This window comes from Hermetia illucens, chromosome 3 (genome assembly GCF_905115235.1).
Source record: "Hermetia illucens chromosome 3, iHerIll2.2.curated.20191125, whole genome shotgun sequence".
Taxonomy (NCBI): Eukaryota; Metazoa; Arthropoda; class Insecta; order Diptera; family Stratiomyidae; genus Hermetia; species Hermetia illucens.
Genome location: NC_051851.1, coordinates 162,591,405 through 162,617,745, shown reverse-complemented (window position 1 = coordinate 162,617,745; position 26,341 = coordinate 162,591,405). Strand labels below are relative to the sequence as shown.

Genomic DNA, 26,341 nt, shown 5'->3' with positions numbered 1-26,341 from the left:
ATCGGTCGGCATCAGGGCTACCGGATGTTTTTCAAGGAATTTCCATATAGACGCATGCCCGTTGGATTGGCCGCCTTTCCACGCCCCAATGGTATCGAGCCTATATGCGTCGTTGGCTGCTTTCCGTTTCACCTCCAAGTGGATGGGGGGTAAATTAGGGTTAATAATCACAGGCGAGCGCAATACTGACCACATTGCCTCCTACAGGACGCTGTCGTCGGTGTTGAATGAAGTTGATCCAGTGGGGTTATCGCGCCAACGATTATTGTAATTTCATTGTGCCTCTATTCACGCCCGGGAAAAAGTTAGAAACCTAAGAAAGATCACAACCTTTTCCCTCCTATCCTCAAGGCTGAAAATATGTTACATACCAACCCCCATCGTTCGTCTCTATTTCGACCCACCGAGAAAATTCCGGGCTTGAGAATCACTTTCATCTGCCCTAATCTACTCAGGCCGGAGTAACCTAAAAGAATATCACATATCTCCTCGGTTCGACATCATCTTTGTCTCGGTGATACTGTCGATTGATCCTTTATAACGAGTGTACTGCAGAAACTGCTGAAAATTACTGGTGAATTTCAAAGTGGACGATGTCATTTCTGATGTTAATGAAAATTTTATTTTACTGTGTTAGAATGGGTACTCTGTCGTAGCCTGTCTCAAGCGATGGTTGAGACAGGAGGAGGGATGGATAGCTGTAGCCTGAATGGCTGAGTTACACTTAATCGTTTCAGTTGTGTGAGTAGGTTGTCACAAGCTACGTAGCGGTACCTGCAACATAGTTGTGTGAACTCTGGCACATTTCGAACCACCTGAAGCAGCTATCACCGAGGCCACCCCGGGATAGGGTTTTGCGATAGGCCGACAAACCATCCATGGAAAAACTACGCCATGTCCAGAAACCTGGAACATTTGCCCCGGGTTGAACAAACCAGGGACATCAAGGCCCTCCTTCAACGGGTAGAGATTTACAAATTGAGCATAAGTGCAGCCTAGGAAACAAATTGGACTGGTAACGAGATTAGCGATATAAATTCGCACCCAATTTTCAAAAGTGGCAAACCATCGGATCACAAGGAGTTTGGAGTTGCATTTATAGTACGCATGACTACAAACCTATCAACGAAAGGTTGTGTGCGATTCCCACCAGAACTTGTTCTTTCAACGTCTGGCTCATCACTGTGCGCACCCCGACCGTAGGCAAGGAAGATGCAGTTAAAAACGAGTTTTATGCACGATTAGAGACATTGTTTGACTCACTCCCAACCAACGATGCCAGAATAATGTTGGGGGATTTCAATGCGTAAATTGGAAACGAAAGCTGGCATCGGGGAACCACTGTAGGACACAACCTCCACAAAGAATCAATTAATTGACTTCGCCAGCAGTAGAAATCTTGTCGTAAGCTCCACATGCTTCCCGCATCTATGCATTCACAAACAGACTTGGAAATCACCAGACGGATATACCGTTAACCAAATTGGCCAGGTCCTTATTGGTAAAAGGTGGGCGTCCAGTGTATTGGATGTGTGATCCTATCGAGGAGCACACTGCGATTCAGACCATCACTTGGTGAAGACAATATATCGGTGCAGAATCTCCTGAGTGTACCATTCAGGAATCAGCCCTACCAAAATCTTCGCGGCTGATAAACTCCCGAGCGATGCTACGGCGCAGGCATATACAGCCACCCTGCAGGAAAAACGATCCCCTATGCTACACGACATCAGTAACACAGATGTACACGAGTTCTGGGCAGAACTAAAAGGCACCATCAAGGAAGTCGCAGAGAAGTTCGTGGAATATAATTCGCGGCGAACGCGAATTGACTGGTTTAACGATGAATGTAGAGTATCACTCGACGCAAAGAACGAAGCCTACAGACAATATATCTAATGTACAATCAGAGTCAAAAAAGAAAATTATAATGAACTAGGGCGAATTTCGAATATAATAATTAGAGTTAAATTAATATTTTGACAAGCAGTTGCTGAACATTAATGAAAGCCTCGCTAACACCGGACATGCATATAGACTAGTGTAAGTGCTTGTTAAGAACGGTTATCAACCAAGGACTAGCCTCTGCAAGGACAAAAATGGGAACATCATCAGCAATGCCGACAGCATCAAAAAATGCTAGGCGTCCTATTTTGAAGAGCTTCTGAATCCGGCACCTGGCGCCCCATACATGTAGCCCAAATCGATGGCGGTATTGGTGATCCTGGCCCCGGTCCGACAGCAGAAGAAGTTAATTTCGGCGTGCGGTCACTAAAATCAAACAAAGTGCCGAGCATGGACGACATTCCAGCCGAGCTGTTAAAATCCAGTGGGACACATCTTCTACTAAATGCGATACACTAACTACTGCTGTGAATCTGGGAGGACGAAGAGATCCCAGACGACTGTCGCAGGAGCATCATCTGTCCAATCACAAAAAAGGGATAGATTTCGTTGTGAAAACTACAGTGGCATTTCACTAGACAGTTTGTCCTCTAAGAAATTCTGGAAAATAGATAAAGACCATTCGCCGAACGACTTATCGGCGGTTTCAGGCCAGGCCCATCTACAACCGGTTAGCTTTTTACCCTTAAACTAATCCTGAAAACGTGCTGGGAATATAACGTTGGCGTGTACCAACCAGAACATCGGCGAGTTGGAGGTCCCGCCAACTGAAGACGATGGACAAATACTGCCACCACCAAGTATAGGAGAAACAGTCCATGCAATTCATCGGCTTAAAAATCATAAGTCGCCAGGAACCGATGGAATTATAGCCGAATTGATTAAATATGGAGGCGACCAATTACACCAAGTGGTTCATCAACTTGTGCTCAAGGTATGGAACAGCGAATCAATGCCTGACGATTGGCAACGAGGCATTATCTGTCTCATACATAAAAAGGGAGATATCACTCAGTGCAGCAATTATAGAGGTATCACGTTGCTGAGTACCATCTATAAGATATTCTCCACTATCTTGCTAGACCGGATAGCTCCATACGCTCAGAACGTCATTGGCCCATACCAAAGAGGCTTCACTCCAGGCAAATCAGCAACAGATCAGATTTTCTCTGTGCGGCAAGCGATGGAAAAACTGTTGGAATATGGACAACGGTTGCACCATCTATTCATCGACTTTAAAGCCCATGATAGCATAGCCAGGGTAAAAATGTACACGGCCATGAGAGAATTCGGTATCCCGACGAAATTGATAAGACTGACTAGGCTGACCCTGACCAATGTGCGAGGCCAGATAAAATCAGCAGGATCACTCTCAAGACCATTCGACACCAACAACGGTCTAAGACAACGGGATGCCCTATCATGCGTCCTCTTTAACCTGGCCCTGGAGAAAGTGATTCGTGATGCTGAGGTAAATGCAAGAGGTACGATCCTCTTTAAGTCCACCCAACTACTGGCCTATGCTGACGATATCGACATCATGGGAAGAATCACCTGAGACGGACAAACTGCCTTCATCCAAATCGAGGAGGCGGCGCGAGATCTTGGGCTGCATATCAATGAAGGCAAGACAAAGTATATGGTGGCAACGTCAGCATCGAATACCAACCAACCAACAACATCAAACCGCACTGGTCAAACAGGAAGAATAAAGATAGAAGACTACAATTTTAAAACCGTTGATAATTTCTCCTATCTAGGGTCGAAAATCGCAACCGAAAGCGGTTGCGACGATGAAATCCGCACACGGTTGTCGGCAGCCAACAGAGCCTACTTCAACTTACAAAAACTGTTCCTCTCGAAACGTCTCACCATAGACTCTATGCTCTTACTGTACAAGACAATGATCTTGCCAGTCCTCATGTATTCCTCGGAGACTTGGGTTCTTAGCAGGAAAAATTGCGAACTCTAGGCCGCGTTCGAAAGAAGAATCCTCCAAAGAATTTTTAGGCCCCTACATAAGGATGGACGTAGACTACATAACGACGAAATTTATGAGCGATACCATGAGCGTCAGGTTGTGGATAAAATCGGGCTCAGTAGATTTCGGTGGGCGGGTCATTTAATCCGTATGGATGAGGATAATACAGGCCGGAAAGTCTATAAGTGCAATATCTATAGTAGAAAAAGAAGACGAGGTAGACCCTGCCTGAGGTGGAGCGATGGCGTAGGTCAGGACGCCAGAAAGCTTTTAGGGATATCGAACTGGTAGACCTCGGCGCAAAATCGGGATATCTGGGGTTCCTTACTAAGGCATGCTAGTTAACGGAACAAAGAAGAAGAGGAGTCGTTAATTTGAGGAGGTGAGAGAAGGCGGCTAAATTAAGGATATGATATGATTCCAGTCATCAGGTTGTAATATGTGTACTGTGAATGGGTAAAGTAGAAGAGTCAGTCAGAAGTTAGTCATGGATGCAGAGAAGATTCAAGTGAAAGGTAGATTAAGGAAATTGAAAGTGTATTGAACAAGTTTTCGTAAGACGGAATTGAATATGCTATTATCAAATATGACAGAATTGTGGTTGCTCTCGGGAGTTGCACACTCTTGTATAGACGTCCAGAATTATGAGGGGAAATTAATTTCAAATAGTTCAATTCAGTTTCAAATTAACTAGTGAAAATCCAATTGATAATATGAACTCATGTCTAACTCAAGTACGGGTAGATCATTACCTATTCTAGATCATTACTTATTCGACAATAAATATATGCTCTAATTTAAAAGTTTTAATCAACCATGTTCATTGTCTTTGCAATATTTAAAGATAACACAAGACTCTCATCATTCATTCTATTGTTAAAAAATGAAAGCTTGTAAGAAGTCAAGCAATTTCCTGTCAAAGTATGGTTTAATTCTTTATTTCTTATGAAACTAATTATTAAATATTTTTTCTATTTATGACATAAGAATGTGGAAATTTATATCCGCAAGTGTTTCGATTAAATGTCCAGTTTCTGTCTTCTTTTATAATGCCAATTGTATTTCAATAAAATACCTAAATTATTGGCTTAACTTTAAATGATAAGTTTAATACAAGTTATTTTTTTCTATATCTAAATTATTGACTGTTTCTATGATAAGGTTTCAATTTTTAATGGATTTGACTCATAAATCGATATTTCCTGGCATATCACGAACATATTATCAGTGCAAGAGTGCTTCCTTGATAATTGAGGAATGCATATCTGCTTATTTGAAATGGCGCCCAACGTGGGGCTCGAGTCCCGGATGTTCTGATTTGCTGACTTATCCCAGTCATTTCTAACAAGGATACGCCAAAAAGCTAGATAAAGTCTTGAAATTGATTTTTGTCAAAAATAATTAATACTTCTGTGGATTTGCTCTAAGATATCGGTGAATCTTTTTAGTTACTTCTTTCCCGATAACAAGGGTTAGTAGTTTCTTAAAAGTTTTCTCTCAAATTATTTGAAATAATTAAGACTTGCTTTTTTCTATTCGTTAGTGATATTTATTAAGCTTGCAAATACCGATATTGTTCCCTTCATCAGTGCTAACAATTCTGAGAGTTTAAACTTGTTAGCACTGATAAAGGGCACAAGTGGTTCCTGAAATATCGGCATTTGCAAACTTAATGAATACCACTAGCGAATAGAAAAAAGCAAGTCTTAATTATTTCAAATAATTTAATCGCTGGAAACACTGCGAGATTCCACTTACAATTTTATCTTAATGTCAGATAATTCCGTTAAATTTTTGATATGCATAATTTTAGATTAGTTGATATTGCAATAATCGTTGGTTAAACGTTTACTTCTCGATCTTGCATTTCGAGTTGAAATCCTGGTTGGATCATGAAGGTTTGCACTTTTCTGATGGACAAAATTTCCAGCTTTTAATTTTTTTTGGCAAGTAATTGGATTCACTTAGACAGGACCAGGATTTTCTGACGGAAGACATGGACCATGAAACTTAAGGTTTCGAAAGTTGAGGCAAATGTGGCTATTTTGGTTTTTTTTTCCAACAAGATGTTTTTAAAAATAAGGTTTGTCACACTTTTAGGTCTTTACTTAGCTACCCAACTTTCTTATTTTTCTATGGCGTTCACCATCGGTGCTTCTGAATTATCCACTTCCCCTCTTTTCTGTCGACCGGCTGCGTCCTGCAGTTTTGAAAATCGAGCTGAATGTTGTCAATCGAGTCTTCTCAGCTGCTTCCAAACTTTCCAGGCGGTTATCCGCTGCCTTGCCGTTAAGTAAGCCTCTAAGAATTCTCCTCTTCTATTAGCCATCCTCCATTCCATTCCATTTTTAGAAATTATTAATTGAGGCCTTTCCTTTGACACTCATCAGGTTGGGGAAGATTAGAAGGAGTAGGTTTCCTCATTTCCGAATAGGACGTCTAATAGGAATTCAGTAAAACCAATTTTAATAAGCCTTCAGTCACTGTGTAACTTCACTTTGAAGCCCTAGTTATATGGAAAAGCTAAATGGATTAAAAATTAAAAAATCCGTCGAACCATCGAACCAAGTATCATCCCACAGCACCATATGCTTTAGATCAAAACTGGACAGAAAAACTCTGGAGGCATATCTGCATCTGAAATTGGTCCGTCTATATCCCGATTACCGTCTCACCAAAGTGACAATAGCGAAAAATGCGAAGTTAAAGGAAGAAGAAACTGCTTAAGGACAAATTTAGAGCTCTACAGAGGGATCAGGGGTCGAGGACGCTTCCGGAACTCTATGTCCACCAAATCGATAATTTCTTAGTAAACCAATCCTCGCAGGCTTTCATAGACCAACAATTGAAACTTCTAAAAAATGGACTGAATTTTGCCGTCTAAAATAGAAAAAGCCTAGCAGGGCAGCCACAGCGTACGCTGTCAAGAAAAATGATATTAGAAAGGGAAACACCGACAAAGAGAGGAAAATGATCAAGGAGCTCAAAAAGAAGCCCGTTTACTCTATCAAAGCGGATAAAGGCAGTTATTTTCGAAAAAGAGGACTACGAAAACCAGATGAAGGATAAGCTGAAGAGTGGACCATACAGAAGACTTAGGACCGATTCTCTACCACAATTCGTAAATTCGGTGGACAGAGTTGTTAGGGAATGCCAACCACTTTTGCGGATCAAGAGAAAACCCAGTACTTCTTAAGATCAAAGGACTCCCCAAGATCCATACGCCAGGCAAATCGTTTTCTCACACATCAGATTGGAAGCCTGGCTCTCCGTTCATCAACAAAATTTGCATGGCCAACGGAAATACACTTTGGCGAATACCTAAAGAAAGCAGAATTGGCGGTAAAAAAGAGTGCGACCTTCAAATCTTAGGTAGCGGAATATATCGTCATAAATAACCACATGGTCTCCAGGGAAAACGTAAGATAATTGAAGCACGCAAGAGGTACAAGGAAGTTAGAAGAGGCCGAAAATCTGGAAATTTTAAAGATGAACTCCTCAACACGAATAAAGACAACGGTTACTACTGACTTTTCAAATTCATCAGGAGGTGCACTCATGGGCACAATTGTACCATCCGTTCCATCGGCGAGGAAATTTAATTTAATTACCCCTCAATATCTAGGAGAGTAAATATAAATTGAACAATTCTGTGTTTCTTTCCTCATTCAAACCCAGGCAATAATGAAGGCAGGTGTCACCGAAATATGTATATCCGAAAACAATAAAAATATTCAGTAAAGGAAACTGGATTTTTTATTTGTGGTTACAGAACATTAGTAAAACTAAGCAACTAGCTTTTTCATGGAGTGTTAAATCCCCCCTCCCTTCCTTAAATTGCCCAAGCTACTTTGCCAACTTCCTGGACACCTCACGTAGTAGGGATTGTACCGGGTTTAAAGTAGGTCTTTGGGATATCCCTTTCTTAAGGGCTTTAGTAAAACCGTAAACACACAGTTCTGGGTACCTTTTGAATAGCAGGGAAACTTTTCATTGTATATTAAAGGAAGGGCTTCGTGTGATTTCATGGAAAGGTTCTTTCCTGAGCTTGTTTATTTTTATAGTCTTTATTAAGAGCCCTACTATTGTGCAACTTTGTCCGCTTAATAAAATAAAACTATGTAGCTTCTCCCACTACAATACACTTTTATAATTTGTAGGTACGTATTTCGAGAGCTGCTTAGTCTCTTCCTCAGTACTTAAGGGGAAGTTTTTTTCTGTTTTTAAATAAGAAAAGTTAAAAGATACATATGTAGGTACAAATTGTAAATCTCTTTTTAGACTAGGCTTGACTAGGCTACTTTGACCAATGTACGAGGCCAGTGTGGTGTTCACGTGTACCTAATTCCTGGCGGTGGAAGGACTTGGAAGCCTAGGGAAGAGTTGTTCAGAGCAGCGTAGATCGCTTAACTCCTGACTCAAACTTAAGAGAGCAGCAATGGCTGCCGCTGGTAGGAATAGATTTGGTCGGAGCAGCGAAAAAGGCAGACGCAAACCAAAAGGGAGCAGCAATCGCTTAACTCCACTAACAAAAGGCTGTGGTTCATACACCAGAGAAACAGGATAATCCTCAAGCCCATTTAACTTCAATAATGGTCTAAAACAACCTGGCCTTGGAAAAGTGACCCATAATGCTTATGTAAATGTGAGAGGCATCATCCTTTTTAAGTCCACCCAACTACTGGCATATGCTGCACGAGATGTACAACTGTCTTCATCTGGATCGAAAAGGCGGCTTCACCAAAACATAGTGGCAGTGTCAGCTCCAAAAACTAAAGAAACCACTGCCTAACTGGAAACACTGAAGATAGGATTGAGGCCGTTGATAATTTCTTCTATCTAGATTCGAAAATCAATAGTAGCTATGACAATGAAATTTGCGCAAGGTTGTTGCCAACAGAGCCTATTTCAGCCTACAAAAATTGTGCCACTACTGTACAAGACAATGATCTCGCTAATCCTTATGTATTCTTCGGAGAGGTTTTTAACAAGAACAATTTTGAATTCTTAGCGGCGTTCGAGAGAAGAATCCTTTGAAGAATTTCTGGCCCCTACAGGAGGATGGACGATTCCGTAGTCTATATAACGAGAAAATTTATGAGCGATTATTTAATTCGTGATAATCCAGCCCGGAAAGACTATAAGCGCAATATCTATGGGAGGAAAACAACACGTGGCAGATCCTGCCTCAGATGAAGCGATGGCATAAGCTTGAACACGAGGTATCTTTTAATGATATCTAATTGGCGGACCCTGACGCAAAATCGGGATGTCTGGTAATCCTCACTTAGGCTGGCTTGGACGGCACCTGACAGTTGTTCCGTCGTTGATGATGATGAATGCCTTGTTTTCCACTTTAGTGAACAGGGAGAAGACAGGGGAATTCAAGGACTAATTGGAATGCTTCCCCTAATTTCCGTGATATCGTTGGTGAGCCAAACGGATTCCACTTTGGTTAATAGAGAAACAAATTTGGGGGGGGGGGGCGTTGGAAAATTAGGGACTAGTGGAGATGTGCTTCTAAATATCCGTGATATTGTGGGGGATTTCAGCGGTGTAGACCAAGAGGTAAGATTTAATACAACCCAGTTTGCAGCAAAAATTTGGTAAAATTTGAAATCAATGATGTTCACGTGATTCAGTTTCCTCCTTTATCCACGGTATCAGCTCCAAGGTAACTAACCTTGGGAAGTGAGGATGGTCGAGGGGAAACTTTTTTCTCCAACTCCTTCAGGTAGTATACCTTACCCATAACGTTGCTTTTCAAACATGATTCGGCTGAATAACCAAGTCACTTTTATTGTAAAGAATTCTACCAGAAGACTTAGATATTTTAAAATACCCCAGGATGGGTAAGTACCAGGAATAAATTTCATAAGGGGGGTAATATTTAGCTTTGTATTGTATTGTTATAAGGGTAGGATTTCGTACAGATAATTAAGGATGAAAAAAAAAACAGAAATAAAAGTAATATCGTTTTCTGCGTTATCAATTCGTTTGAAAAAGAAAGCTTTGGTTTGGTCATAATTAAATACATAAAATAAACAGTAGAACTGGGAATTCCAATTGAAAAAAAATCCTTAGGTTGTTCTTTACTGCCCACAAAGTCTAATATAGAGAACGGAACTAGAAAGTTTAGTGAAGCTCCCACTACTGTTAAAGAAGTCACAGTAGACTCAATTGTAATATTGATTATATCATTCTAAAGAGAGACACAAGAAAAATGAACCCAATTCCATTTTTGATTATACCGATACCCAAAAGTGGTCCCTATAAAGTTTTTTTTTTTTTATAAAAAAACCATAAATTCTTCCGTACCCGAAGTTTCCAGATCTTCGTTTTTGGCTCAGTATTTGCATCTAATCTCTATTTATTGACCGAGGACATCTTATCACAAGAGGAGCCGATGCAATCCTCTACATTAGCACTGCCACATCATCCCTTCATCCATGTCTAATGTTTAATCTAGACTGGTTCAATCTAAATTTACTTCCAGAATTCAGATAGTTAAAGATTTTATGCACTGTTGTGATTTATCGAAATATATGTATCTTGAAAAGCGTTTTTATTCCGGAAAATTATTTTGAGAAGTTACACAAACGTTTCGACAAGGAACAAAAGTTAGAATTTCATTAGATATAAGATCTAAATCAAGTAGGTACTTGAGAGTAAATTTTTTTTTGCTATTTTTTTTTCATTTCAATCTAAAGTAATGCTCAAATATTCAGTTGAGTATGTGGGGTACATACATATTTCCGTATGAAGTCAATTGCAATCAAACAATAGAATTCATCTAAACGAGATGCTAATGTAAGTATCTTTATGTATTTCCTAAAGTTAAGAACTAGTTCGGCTTAACCTTGGAGGACTACCTGCATGTGATTTCTTTACAATGTAGGAAGTTATATAATTTTGGTAGTGAAACACTTATTTTTTTTGCTCCTGTCCAAAATTCGTCATACCTACACACGTTTCACAAGAAAACGCAATTATTCGCGATTACAATGAACTGTCGACTTTGGACAGGTTAGTCTGCCTATGATCAAAATTTTCCATTGCTTGGCTTTGTGTCTTTTCCCTGAATTTAATGGCTTATGTTTCCTAGTATAAATTTCCATTGGCCAGTCCGGCTCGTGGTACATTCAAATTGATGCGAACTGCCTGGGAATCCCCAAAACTGCACTCTATAAACCTGACCTCGATGAGATTGAAGAGTCTTTATGGACCCACCTTTACTATAAGATTAACACATTGGATGCCCCTTTGGTCATTTCAGAACTTGGGAATTCAGAAGTTTTCCCAGTTTCCAACATCTGCCCATTGGTGTACACCCCCATTAAGTGCAGCACGCTTTTCTCAAATTCAGTTAATGCAAGTACTTACCATTAGCTTGAGTGTATCCCCAGTCATGTGCGTGGCTCATTTTGATGCACTAATTTAAAAGTAACACTCGCAATGAAAATACTCGGAAAGCACACTTATAAATCAAGGCTGCAAGGCACTTCTTTCCTTATAAACTTGATAACGCTCAACCGGTCCCGATTGAAAATTTCCACTCCACTTCCAGTCCTTGTAGAACTCAATTAACTTTAATTCACACACAGCTCCCTTCGTTACGAATATAGGATTACACTATTGATAACCGTCTTGTCCAGGGACTTCTTATTAGCTACCCAAGTTGCGAAAGACTGAACCAGCTTGCAACTGACCACAAGACTAAAAGTATCTCACACTAAATGGGATTGAGTCGGGAAGTTAGTTAATAAGACTGTTTTCTTCGTAAGAAAATTTTCTTTTCGATTTTCGGAACTGAAAGATGTCCCCTGGGGGCGGTGACTTTAGGCACTTTCAATAGAGAGCAATTTGGTGTGCGAGAGCGGTCTCACGCAGTTCGTGGTCTCTATAATGGTAAGACTGAAACAAGAAGTCGGTACGGTTTGCTCGCGTACTTATAGTCACTAGAGTCACTAGAGTAGCGGCTAGAAAGGCTGGAAAGTTGTATGTGTCCGTGGTGAGCGCCATCCACACTGGCAACTGTGGCAGACAACACTATCTAACAATGGGGACCATGTAGCACGAGATACAAGATGTTTACGTTTTTTTCTGGGGAGCTTTGCTCACGTGTGCACATTTTTCTACACGATGTGAAGATGGTGAGCTTTCCGAACAGGTTGATGGAGAGAAATCCACGCTTTCTGAATATGCATTAATTTAACAGTAAATAAACAATACAACCAGCACTTGTTGCACTAATATAAACTTAATCATTGGCGAGAGCTGCCATGTCCGCTAAAACTTCTGAAACTCAAAGATTTTTGCACTCAGATACATGTATCTAAATCGAACACGCATTTAGATATTCAAAAATCTCTCGTATCTAACTGTGAAAAATGTTCGAATCCACTCACTACAATTATTCAATTCAGATAAGAGCTATTCTTATATTGTATCTTAATGACCCACACCACCACCCGTGCTAAAGGAATTAGCATAATTATTACACCGTAATTAGTTTGCTAATGAAAATTAAAGCAGCCCACATACATATTGTATCTTCCTATATGCATATTAACAAATAAAAGTCTTCTTAGCATACCTTTTTCTAGATCGTTGCGTACCTGTCCTGTCTGCGGTCACAAGACCTATAAAGAAGGATTTTACGGTAGACCAGGTGAAGTGCGAATATCTATAACTAAAAGGTAATTAGAAAGTTGGAGAGTTCGGAAGCATATTCGTGGAAGTATGATATTAAACGGGGTGGAAATGCTTACAGGCGTTCGTCAGGGTGTTAAATAGTGGGTTGGGTCGTTAAATTTCGTTACATGATAAGAGGCAGGCAGTTGTCTGGATAAATGGGTATATTGTTTGCCATTGATAGTCGAGTGACATAATTTAGCTAATCGGCTGAAAGATGAAGTAAACATATCTTTTATTTGCATACAGGAACTTTAAGGTGCGCATCGATTCGGAGTCGGGTAAAGGGTACTGCCGATATCTATACGAAATTTGTTTGCTGGGCGAGCCTTTTAGCGCGTAATTCGATTTGCTTACTGGACTAGAGCAAACGGACATTGGAAGTTTTCGCAACTGCAAGGTAAACATTAGCTCATACTCCAGTCATTAAAGCCGAAAATTGGGTGCGACCATCGAATTCTTTCAGTCAAGATCGATTGACATGAAATTTGGGGTGGGGGTTAAAGGATGGCATAAGAAATAAAAGTTGTATAACGCCGAGTGCGCTCACCCGAAGGGGTATGGCACCCCCATGGGTGGATTTTTTTCGAAATAACCACAGAAATCGATTAAATGGTCGATTCTAAGCAAAAAATATTTAGTGCAAATTGTTCGTAGAAATAGTAGTTATCGAGTTGTTCATGGTCAAACTTGTCATATTTTCATCTGGAAAATGTATGTTTTTCAACGTCTTTTTCGCAACTAGAAAACCATGCATTTCGTGTAGAAATGATATTAAGCAAAAACAAAGCATATTAAATAACAAGGTAGGGTAGGTAGGTATCAGTGGCCGCTCCGAAGAGCCCAATTAACGCTTTGGTGCGCCATTTTGATGCCACAATCTCCTAAGACCGTGACTGTTATTTTGGAAGCAGGGTGGCAGAGTCCAGCCGGCTCGGATCTTCAGAGCCAGCCCGTAGCATTCACGAAGGAAAGCAGCTATCCAACCTTGCAGCTGGAAATCTCTCTGAGGTCCCTAAAGAATAGTCGCAGAGAAAATGCATGAGGGTTTCCCTTCCTTCTCCGCAGCTTCAGCAATGTGAGTTGTAGGGTATGCCGAGCCTAGCGGCACGGTCTCCTGTGGGCCAGTGCTCCGTGCAGACCGCCGTAATCTTGAATGCATTTGCACGCGTCTGGCACAGGAGCTCTTGTAATCGGACTATGTTATAAGCGGGCCAAATTCTCCTTGACTTGGCACAGCTTCTAAGCCTTCGCCATCTCAGGCCCGTGGCTGCTAGGTAGTGCGAGTAGACTCGGCCCCCGACAGCCGCCAGCGGAACACCGACTGTATTCGCCGAGGGACTGCGAGGAACAGAGCCTTGCCTGGCCAATCCGTCAGCCTGCTCATTCCCCTCTATGTTCCTATGCCCGGGAACCCAGAGGAGAGTGACCGTGAGCGCGCCGCCCAGACGGTTAAGCGCGTCTCTGCACAGCTTCACCAGCCGGGAAGATGTCGTTGAGTACAAGGCTTGATGGCCGCATGGCTTTCGGTCAGACTGGCTATGTTACGCTTGAGGCTCGAATCACTCTCCAGCCATCGACAGACTTTCAATATCGCCAGTACTTCCGTCTATACACTGGCGAAACCTGGGAGACCATACGACTTACACCGTGTGTATTCGAGAAAACCCCCGCGCTGACTCGATAGCCCATCTTTGATCCGTCCGTAAAGGATACTGTGTCATAGTCTTGCAACACACCGCCAGTCTTCCACTTTGTCCTGGTTGGAAGCTCCACAGTTCCAAGTTTCTCGTGAAGTTCAGCTTGCGTGTGACATAGTCCGTGGGGGATGCTCAGATTTCCCGAGGTATTTCAACAGGATGTTGCTGTGGCCATAGGACTTCGCTGCCAGGCATCGGGACTTACGTAATCTGACGGCACTGCACGCTGGAACATATTCAATGTGGATATTAAATAACAAAAAGAATGTTTTTTTTGTAGGTAAAATATGAACAGAGTTATAGCTCGGTTTTGGGTGTCGTTTTCTCGGCATATTTTATACTGAACAAAAAAAACCGCAAATTTTATTTATTAAATGCCGAATAGTGAGTGTTTTTTATTCCTCATATACCGGTATTTCGAGGACCAGTTGTCCTCTTCCTCAGTAAGTTTTTGTCTGAACTGTTGACGTTTCCTAAATCACTGTGAATTTTTTGTTGAGAATGCTGGGACTCCTGCGTTCGCATCCGCTTGATGACGGACCGAACCACTTGGGAAGCAACTTACTTCCTCTCTTGTGGTCCACGGATGCCTCTTTTTTGGGGTAAACGCCCAAGTTTTCTAAAAAAAATTTCACTGACGGTTTCGTCTAGGACGGAGGCAACTCATCAGACTCCGCCTCACCTCTGCCTTGGGAGGAGCTTGACCGAAAGTAACAACTGATTGTAACCGCTCCATCTATATATAATCACAAACACGTAATGAGTACGAATTATATTGAAGTGGAATCCGTCGTAAATTCAGACCTATACCAGGCCGAAGTGATTTTTTTATTGAGGATGCGGGAAGGAAAGTAAGTTCGGAGTGAAATTATGCGGTGTTTCCAACGATTAATTAAATGAAGTAATAAAAACTTGTTGTTTCTTTTTCGTTGTTAGCACTGATGAAGGGAACAAGTGGTTCCCGAAATATCGGTATTTGCAAGAATAAATACCCACACCAACGAAAAAGAAACAGCAAGTTTTTATTACTTCATTTGAAAGTAAGTTGCTTCCCAAGTGGTCTGCTCCGTCATCAAGTGGATGCGGACTCAGGACTCCTAGGACTCATTGAAAAACTTCGAAACATGGAAACACTTTCGGATGAAGAAGGTATGGTCTCATTTGATATCAAAGCCCTCATTCCTAGTATAGCAGTAAAGCAAGCACTGGCATACTGAGAGGAAAAACTTATTAATATCGATAAACGGTCGTGGGAATGGAGAAGGAAGGTACGACAATATATGAAGTTGGCTACCCTTTGAATGAGTGAAAGCTATTATATTTCATGTTCAGGAATAGATACTTCAAAACCATAGGAGCGTCAGCATGGGTAATTCGCTATCACCAACTCGTTGGTGTAGTGCTCTGGGGTCGAATAACACCAATCAAAATGCCTCTGACAATCAGTTTAGAGTAATTAATGAAGTCATTCACAACACAGCCCTCCGTAACACCTATATGGGGGAATGGATGCCGTAATAACCGCAGCTAACAGAGATCCTGAAGATGAAGCATCAACAAATGATCTTCACAATCACCTGAAGAACGTTATCAATGATGTATCCACAAAGATACTTGGCCGCAGCCGAAAAAAAAGCCGGAACGGCTGGTTTGACGATGAATGTAGCTAGCAACGGAACGGAAGAATGCCGCATACCGAGTAATGTTGCATGCTCAAAGGACGCGGGCACGCGCAGAGACTTATCACGAACTCCGTCGAGCGGAGAAGCAACTTCACAGACGGAAAAAGGAAGCCTGGGAGAACCAACAAATCTATGAGCTCGAAAAGTACAGGGAGCAACCGCACCAGGCGCATAAGTTTTACCAACAAGTCAGCAGGATGAAGCCTTAAGCACCTCGATGTTCATCCTACCGAGACAAAGAGGGAAATCTGATTTGCGACAGAATGGGAATATTGGAGCGATAGTTTGAGTATTTTGATGAACTGCTCAACAATCAAAATATCGGCGAGTTGAAGGGTCTTGCCAACTGAAGATGACGCACAAATACTACCACCACCAAGTACAGAAGAAACAGTGCACGGACTGTTCGGCTTAAAAATCATCGCCAGGAGCCGATGGAATTATAGCCGAATTGGTTAAATATGGAGGCAACCAATTACACCAAGCGGTTCATCAATTAATACTTAAAGTATGAGACAGCGAATCAATGAATGACGACTGGCAACGGGGCATTATTTGTCCCCTACATTAAAGGGGGATATCACGCAGGGCAGCAATTATTGAGGCATCACGTTACTGGGTACCATCTATACCACCCAGAATATCATTGGTCCATACCAAAGAAGTTGTACTCCAGGCAAATCGGCAACAGATCAGATTGTCAACCAATGGAAAAACTGTTGGAATATGGACATCAGTTGAACCATCTTTTCATTGACTTCAAAGCCGCCTATGATAGCATAGCCAGGGTAAAAATGTACACGGCCATGAGAGAATTCGGTATCCATACGAAGTTGATAAGACTGATTAGGCTGACCCTGACTAATGTGCAAGGCCAGATAAAAACACCAGGATCAGTTTCGAGACCATTCAATATCAACAACGATCTAAGACAAGGGGGTGCCTTATCATGCGTCCTCTTTAACCTTACCCTGCAAAAAGTGATCCGTGATGCTGCAGTAAATGCGAGGGGTACTATCCTCTTGAAGTCCACCCAACTACTGCCCTACGCAGACAATCTTGTCATTATGGGGAAAACACCCCGAGATGTACAGCCTACCCTCATCCAGATCGAGCAGGCAGCGATTGGCGCGGGGTCTTGAGCTGCACATCAATGAGGGCAAGACGAAGTACATGGTGGCAACGTCAGAGCCAAAAACCAAAGAACGAACAACATTGAATCGGACTGGTCAAACGAGAACAATAAAGATTGTAGACCGTTGAAAATTTCCCCTACTTAGGATTGAAAATCATAACCGACAACAGCTATAACGATGAAATCCACGCACGGTCGTGCACCTATTTCAGCTTACAAAAACTGTTTCGCTCAAAACGCCTCACCATAGGGTATTCCTTGGAAACCTGGGTTCTTAGCAAAAAAAGTGCGAACTTTTGGTCGCGTTCGAGAAAAGAATCCTCCAAAAATGTTCGGCCCCCCTTACATGAGGATGGACGATTCCGCAGCCTTTATAACGATGAAATCTATAAGTGAAACCACTGGTCGTGGATAAAATCAGTCTCAACAGGTTGCGGCGGAAAGTCTATAAAGGATGGTAGACGGTAGAAAAAGAAGACGTGGCAGACCCTGCCTGAGATGGAGTGATGGCGTAGGTGAGGGCCTCAGACAACTTTCAGGGATATCGAATTGGTGGACCTTGGCGCAAAACCAGGATGTCTGGAGCTCCGTGTGTGAGTGTGTGTGTGTGGTGGGGAAGAAGCTACAGCTTTTGGGCACTCAGGCCGTGTTTGCCCATTATACTCGCCACCCCCATCTATCGGAATATTCCGGATTCGTTAGTGGATGTAATGCTACCCGTCGCAACTGGAAAACATCGGTACCAAAGATCTGATGCCTGATGCGTCCATGGGTGGAGCATTCACATAGCAAATCCTCCGTTGGTTCCGCTTCCTCATTACAGGTATTATCTTGCATAATTCCTATTCTGAACATATTCCCAGCTAGTGAAATATGACCTGTAAGAATGACCAAAATACTCCTGCAAGTCCTCCTGCTTTTCGACAGGATAAACTTTGCGGTACCCATGTTCGGTTCTGGCAGGAAAAGTTTGGTGTGTCGAGCAGCATTTAGGCTCTGTCACCTGTCATTGTGGGAAGCTTGTTTCCAGTTTTTGAAAATTGACTTAGCCAATGGTACTGATACTCCAATTGCTGGTTCCGATCCCGGCATAGGGAAGATTGACCCCTCTTTCGCTAAAGGATCCGAGCTTTCATTTCCCTCTACACCAGTTCAGTTTTTGAGCCATCGGTTTAGAAGACTTCCGTATATTTCCCCACGCATTCCTCTGGGACTTCCCAGTTCTCTCTACGCCTGGAGCTCCTTACTAGACCTAGCCTAGACCGAATACAAGTTGTTGCGTCGTTGATGATGATGATGATTATATTTTCTAATCAGCATTATTTAAGTGGATTAGGCAGCAGCATACCTTTGGTATAGGCTGGCATTGTTCGAATGACATTCTCAAATGGCAAGTTGAATAGCTTCAACTAATAAAAATACTGATTTTCTGAATTAAAGCCTGGAAATCAGACATGCTGCTAACTAAATTTATTGTGAAACGGAACTACATTTTTGTGGAGAGCTACAAGAAAATCCTTAAAATCCTCCGCCAATCCTGATAAGACTCGCTGAAGTGTGTTGCATATATCAAATATGATAAAATACTTGACGTCTATGTAGATTGAACTTTAAATAAAATTCAATGTCAGTTTTACACAAACATTTTGAACATGAAATTCAACGGCGAGAGTGTGAAAAAAAAATCGTCTAGGAATCCGAAATAGGCTTGAAAAGATTTCCATATCATTATCGGTTGCGTCGATTCTAAGTGCAAACCTCACAAGCATGGAAACTTGTATTTACTTTTGTATAATGGAAACGATATAAATTAAATTAGCTAAATATTTTCCGAAGTTCGGGTTTATATTTCCATCTCTCCTTTAATGTTTATCAAATTTGAATTTGAAAAATTCCAAATGAAATTCTCCATCTCCTGTAGTGTCATATGTGAAAATTCCACGTGACTTGAAAAAAACCAGTTATACTTTCTAAATAGATGCTAATAACTTCTTTATACAAATTCCTGACGGAGTCTAGATGGATTCCTAGGAGTATATGCATTGCAGGTCGCTTATGATAAATACTTTGGTAAATTTTGCGTATATGAAGTCATTACTTCAATAATTAGCTGATATTGTTAAATTATTGTACAAATACTCTCATGGATTATAACATATTTGATAAACTAGGTATGGAATGATGTGGTGACAATTTCCTTAATTTGATTTGAAGTATTAAGATATTCACATGTTTTCATTATAAGCTGAAGGTGTGTTGGTTATAAATTTACGAGCACATGATAAACCTAATCGAGATATACACTCATATTTCCTTCTTATTATTCTGTTAAGGGAAGTCGCACCGCGTGTTTTTGGTGAGGTTGATCCTTTGTGCGTTTGGGTTGGTATAATTCCATTTCTGTAGACCCGCCAGGTATAGTTCCCTAAACCGTTCCTGTTCAATTTTTAATGTCATAGCCATGAACCCGCTTCCAATTCCAAAGAAGGGTTCTGGCCCGTGTGAAGGCGTCCCTGCTCCCTTCTTGGCTAGTTCCTTCCAACCCAACATGGCCTGGAACCCAGAGTATCCAGATCTTGTTGAACGAGCCGAGTGTATTCAGTCTCTCAAGGCATTCCTATACCAATTTAGAGTTCATCTTGTTTTGCCTAACTACCTTCATCGCTGGTTAATCCCAGAAGGACCTCCCGGGATGCCATTGGGTATGTTCTCATTGACCCACTTACTGGAGTTTGTGTAACTCCCTGGCATATCATTGGCCTTACTATTGCAGTGTATATCCAAAGTAGTATCTGCAAGTCATCAGAGCCCTCGTAGCTTTCCGACAAGTGTTTCCGGTATGCGTCTTCGTGAGTAATTTTTGGTCTAGCGCAATGCCCAAATATTTGACCTCTGTTTCTCGTTTCACCTCCATATCATGTACTCTTATGGCTCTCAGGTGGTTAAGCTTACGTCTCCTAAAGAATGGTACTATGGTGGTTTTGGCTGGGTTGATCCGCAGTTCCACCTTCCTGCACCAGGCGCTAGTAACCCTTAGTCCAGTTTGGATTCTATCACATAGAGTATCTTCATATTTGCCCCTACAGATTAAACAATGTCGTCCGCGTAACCCTGGACTTGTATTCCAGTATTTGTTAACACGTCCAGCAGTACATCCACTACCATACTCCACATCAACGGCGATAGTACCCCACCCTTTGGACAGCCTTGAGTGGTATGACTATAGAATTTGTACCTGCCGGTACTTCTATTTGCCTGCTTTCTAGCATTTTGCCCATCGAGAATGCCAGGGTGTTTCGCACTCCCTTCCGGCTCAGGGCATCTTATATTTCTGTGTGCGATGTGTTTTCGAATGCTCTTTCGATATCCAAAAACGCGCACAGTGCAATTTCTTTTGTTTATATGGCATCCCATAGTACGTACCCCTGTCAGCTGATACAGAGCAGTTTCAGTTGACCGTCCTGCCTGGTAAGCGTGTAGACAGTGATGTAGGTGATTGCGCATTAGAACGTTAGTTCTAATATAGTTGCCTATGACCTTCTCCACCGTTTTGAATACGAACGATGTTAGGCAAATTGGTCTGAAAGATTTAGGGTGAAAAGGATCCTAATTGCCCGTCTCCATGCCCTTGTTATGTATCCCAGTGCTATGCTTACCCTTACCACCCTCAGAAGAGACTCTGAGATAATTCCTAGGCCTCTCTGAATTAGTGCAGGGAAAATTCCATCTACTCCGGGTGATTTCAGTGGTTTAAAAGTTCCACTGCCCACCTTACTCAAACTTCTGAGCATACCTCTTTTGCTAGTTTCCAGTTCTCTTTTCTTCCCCTTTTATTCGTTCGTGTCAAACAGAATGTTGTCGCCTGTCGCCGTGGAGTAGGACCTCGGGAAATGAGTTCTGAGAAGCAGGGGTACCCTGTCCTTCGCGGTAAATGTCCCATCCTCCTTCTTTAAACAGAAAAAGGATATTGCCCCGTCTTTGGTTACAGCCTTGCAAAGCCTGGTTCATTGACGTTGTTCGATCCGTTCACAGAATTCCCTGAAGCAGTTCTGTTTTGCTTCCCCGATCGCGTTGTTATACATAATCAGTGCATTTTTGCCAGCCCAGGGTTTGTTACGCCCGGTTGAAGAGTTTTCGTGCCTCTGTTCTCATTCTGGTCAGGTTCCTGCTCCACTATAGTACATCCCTTGATGACTTAACTGTCTCTGGCCGGACAGCTGGCCTCATATGTGTCAATGACGACTGGGTTGAGGTTTTCCACCACTGTTTCTAGTTCCAGTTCCCTCTTGATGTCACCGCCCCTTGAAATTGAGCCACGCTGTTGCTCAGGTGCCTTACATAGGAATCCCAATCCATTCTCCTGGGATTCCTTATTATTCTTTTTATTTCGGAATTATCCTCAATGTGGAATCTGATTATCCTGTGATCAGATATAGAGGGCTCATCCGACACCCTTCAATTTCTGACCACCCCGTTCAATAGAGTATTCCTTAGAGTTACGTCTAGTACCTCCTGTCTAGCGTTTGTCACAAATGTTGGAGTGTTCCCTATGTTATATAGTTCTAACTTATTTCTAAGAATAGGTTCAAGAAGGTACTCACCTCTTCGATTGGTGTTGCATCTTCCCCAAACTTCGTGATGGGCGTTGGGATCACAGCCGAAGAGAAGTGATAATGCCCTCTTCTTGCAGTACTTCACCAGTTTAGCGACTTGTTCTGGTGGAACCCGGATGCCGTCTCCTGGGAAGTATCCCGATGCCACGACTGCCTTTCGAGTGCTACTCCCGGCTGCCAATGAGACTTGGATAGCCACAAGGTCCCCGGTCAGGAAATCTGAAAGACATATATACATATATATTTTAAATTACGTTTAAGAAATATGCAAGCGCTTGGTTTTTCACGAGATGAATCCCAAATTACCTGCATACTTCCTCCTTGCAGACCGCGAATCTGCCCCCGGTGCATCCAGAGCTCCTGAGCCAGCACTATTCCAATGTTCTCCTTGGAACTTGCCCATGCAATTATCGCAGATGCAACTTTGGCATGGTGGAGGTTTATCTGGGCTATTTTAGTGCTGGCAATTGGCTCCGTTGTTGTTTGGAGCTCTTCTCCACTGTCGGGGTATCGCCTCCTCCGACATGGCGCTTTCCTGTGCGTCACTTTCCAATCTAAGTCTTAGAAGTTCTAGGTTTAGGTCGTCCAGCCTCTGCTCTTCACTGGGCAGCAGATTTACTTCCCTGGCTGATCTAGTCCTTTCCGCCTCTATGGCTTTCGAGAGTCCTTGGGGGACCTTGATATGCTTTTCACCTGGTGTCTCCTCCCAGGTGTCTTTCTCGGTTTTTTCCTGAGTACGTGCACAGATAAGTTGTAAAATTGATAGTAGATGTGGCAACTCCGACGTTTCATTGCCTTCAGGGATCGTTCATCCACCCCGATCGGGAGGAGTTTACCTTGCTTCTGAATACTCTCCATAATCGCGTATAGAGATCTTCATTCTGAGCGATTAGGAGGTGCATGAGATCTTCCGTCTCTATTGTTGCGTCTTTCGGGGGAAAAACTGTCACCAAGTGTGCTCCTAGTATATCATCCCCAGCACATGTTGACAGTTCTGCTCCTTATCAGCCTAGCAATTTAGGAACTATGGTCCTTAGCTACTGTGCAGTGTCTTCCGTAGCGCAGCCAACAGTATACGGCCTGGTCCAAAGCGTATCCCGGTGAACATAAGTTTCGCAGTCCATCCCTTGCATATCTGCCCGATGATAGGGTCTTCGATAGTTTCCTGCTCCTCATGAGTAAGTATTTGCTCCTTTTTGGCAGTATGGCCAGTCGAATGCTCTTGAGTGCACTAGCATAGCTAATGGCGGGGCTACCGATTTCTGTCTTCACCCCTGACCTACCCGGGTTTTCTTTCGTCTTGGGTTTAGGTTTTGATTTTTAGGGAGCATTCCCTTCATGTCGGCTAATCTCTGCTGCTCCCTGCTTTCCTGCTCCGATAAAGATTGCTTAGGTGTATCCTGAGCCTTCTTAGGGGTCTCTTCTGGTTTCAGGCCTTCCTTCAGATAATCCAGGTACCATTTAGCACTTGCGCCACTGACACTGACACTGACACAGTCCTGTCTCCTTCCTGATGTCCGTTATATTTATCTCAGACATGTTTTTGCTAGTCCCTGCTTTTCGAGCAGTGGTCTTTGTTGGTTGTTGTCCTCACAGTATAACAATATTGACCTTGGACTCACTACTTCTCTCTTCTTGGGTGCAATAATCTGGCTCTCAGTATTTCCGAGATGTACCTCCGCTTGGTTGGCCAGTTTATGTGCGGTACGGAGTCCCGCTTGTTTGGTTGTAGTTTTCTTTGTTTTAATGCGTGTACTCATTTGGTTCCCACGAGTATGGGATTAGGAGGTCCGCGTGCCGTAGCCTCCCCGTAGTATGGTAAGGTCAAACTTACTCAATGAGGTGGCCAGGTATCAGTGAGGCTCCGTTCGAATACAGTCAGTTACGCATGACAGCAAACTATCCAATGGGCACGGTTCGCATGACACCCTGGATTGGGGGAGGTGTTTTTCGACTCCCCAGTCTAGATTCGTAGCGTTTTGTTAATAGTAGGGTCACCTCGCTATCACCATTCACTAACGGTCTTGGTAAGCGAGAGGCTTGGCCCCTGGAAAGCCACATCTCGCCCTAGAGGAGAGACAGTTCATCCTCAAAGAGAGATAGGTTGGCCCCAGGGAGCTATAGTCCTGCAGTGCACTACCGGACCCCCTTATATTTCTTAGACGTATACTTATGTATAATATTCAAAAATTTCAAGGAAATCACAAAACATTAAAAAGGTTATCCCCACTATGATTTTGTCAGAGGGAAAGTGAAACATTTCAGGAATTTCAAGTTGTTTACTATCTTTTCATCCAATTGAATTTGAATAACATTTTAAAGGAACTATACAGAACGTTCTTATATAGTAGGATAAAATCGAAAACACATGGAGATAAAATAGATACGATGGAAACCACTTGTATCTAAATTAAATTATTCATAGCTTTCCTTATATATTGGAAAACAATGGAATACACTCTGTATCTGATTAATTTATGGGACAATTCGTGGGGAAACTAGAGTCCTACGTAGAGATTTTCCAAAATCTATTCTATTCTATTCTATGTTTAAATTCTGCCCCATTTACAGGAATATTAGATTGTCTACTTATGTATTAAGTTTGGGGTCAACTGCGAATGGATCTGTACATCTACCAAAAACCGAAATGTAACAATTAGTCTTTAAGGTATGAGTCAAATGTTTAATCTTAATATCTTAAGTCTCGTATCGTCGCGATAAAGTACTCGCTTCGTAAGAGCTTCTAGATAATGTTTGCTCTTCCAATTACGTTAACCTTCAGGTGCTTTTTTCAAATTTACTTTTTCTATCAATAACCAAATTAAAGGTAATTTCAGGGATTACTTTTGCAAACAAGAGAGGCCCCGCCACGACAGGAAAACATATGTATGAAGTGCTACTTTCTGCAAAATTAACACAATATTTGTGTAAGCTTTTTCAAGAGTTCAACACCGCCAATAATATTTATCGTTAAGCGGACATTTTTCTTTAAAGTAAAATAAATATATAATTAGTGCTAATTAAGAATTTAATTCAATGAGAATTTATGCCGTTCCGATAGATTTTCAACCCCTTTTTATTGGGTTGTTTGATAAAATAGATAATAATTGGCTATCAACAAGGCAATAAGGGGTTTAGGTTGTATGGAGGAAGTAGGTAAGTTTTTTTTATATTTTAGATAGTGACGCGAGTGGACAAATCCGACTGACGCCAAAAAAACGTTCTGATGTATAATAATGTAGACAGTATGACGATAGAAACGATTTATTTCATAAATATTGTATCATATCAAGTGAGACTAACATCGAGTACGATTTTATGCGCGACAAGAAGTTTATTTTAAAGAAATATGATATATGAGGGTAGAAACGCGGCGCTGATGGGACATCCAGTGGCAAGAGAGGTCGAAGTTATTGGTCCCGCTATTAACCTACAGTAACGTCATTGATGGATTCGCTATCTATTGAGGGCGTGCTCGAATCACTTGAGCGTTACTTGAACATTCTTCAAGAGCCAATTTCTAACAGTCCTTCTCGCTTTTGAAATCTTCGACCTACACAGCCCAGGCATCTTTGTCAGTTTTTTGAATTTGTCACTGTCGGATTTTATTTATAACCAGACCGCCATGGTATCGCTCATAGATTTCGTCGTTATATAGGCTACCGAAACATCCATCCTCATGTATGGGGCCAACGTGGCCCACAGTTCGCAATATTTTTTTCTAGGACCCTAGGTCTCTGAGGAATACGTAAGGACCGACAAGATCATTGTCTTGTACAATAAGAGCTTTGACCCTATGGTGAGACGTTTCGAGCGAAAGAGTTTTTGTAAGCTGAAATAGGGTTTCTTGACAGCCAATTAACATGCGCAGATTTTCGTCGTAGCTGTTATAGGTGGTGATATTTGACCCGAAATTTTCAACGGTCTCTAAGTTGTAGTCTCCTATCTTTATTGTCCTCGATTGACCAATGCGATTCGATGTTGTTCGTTCTTTAGTCTGTGGCGCTGACAACACCATGTACTTCGTCTTGCCTTCATTAATGGGCAACCCAAGATTTCACGCAATCTGCTGGATCTGGATGAAAGTAGACTGTACATATCGCGTTCTTATTCCCGTAATGTCAATATCGTCTGCGTAGTTCAGTAGTTGGGTAGACTTGAAGAGGATGGTGCTTCTCGCATTATCAGGGCCAGGTTAAAGAGGACGCTTGATAAGGCGTTCCCTTGTCTTAGACCATTGTTGATGTTGAATGGTCTTAAGAATGATCCGGGTGCTTTAATCTGGCCCCGCATATTGGTCCGGATCAGTCTACTTAGTCTTATCAAGTTCGTCGGGATACCGAATTCTCTCATGGCCGTGTACAGTTTTACCCCAGATATGCTATCATAGGCGGCTCGGGTCAAGTATGTTTTTGGACGTATCAATGATTACGCTCTTCAGGTGGTCGTGAAGATCATTTGTTGATGCTTCATCTCCAGGTCCTCTGTTGCCTCGCGGAGGGCTGTGTTGTGGATGGCTTCAGTGTTAACTCTCACCTGATTGTCAGACGGGATTCTAGGTGATGTTGTTATTCGAGCTCGTATGGTAACATTCTCACTAAGCGAGTACGAAAACCAGAAGCTTTGTCAGC

At 42.1% G+C, this 26,341-nt stretch overlaps 1 protein-coding gene across 1 annotated transcript in view; it reads right to left on the bottom strand.

Moving 5' to 3' along the window:
- LOC119651468 (carbonic anhydrase) overlaps positions 1-11,896 on the bottom strand; it is a 69,160-nt gene extending 57,264 nt beyond the window's left edge. Inside the window, exon 1 of the mRNA XM_038055076.1 lies at positions 11,270-11,896. Within this exon, the coding sequence (XP_037911004.1) occupies positions 11,270-11,309 (40 nt within the window). The 5' untranslated portion in view covers positions 11,310-11,896. The remainder of the gene's footprint in view (positions 1-11,269) is intronic.
- Positions 11,897-26,341: the final 14,445 nt, after the last annotated feature.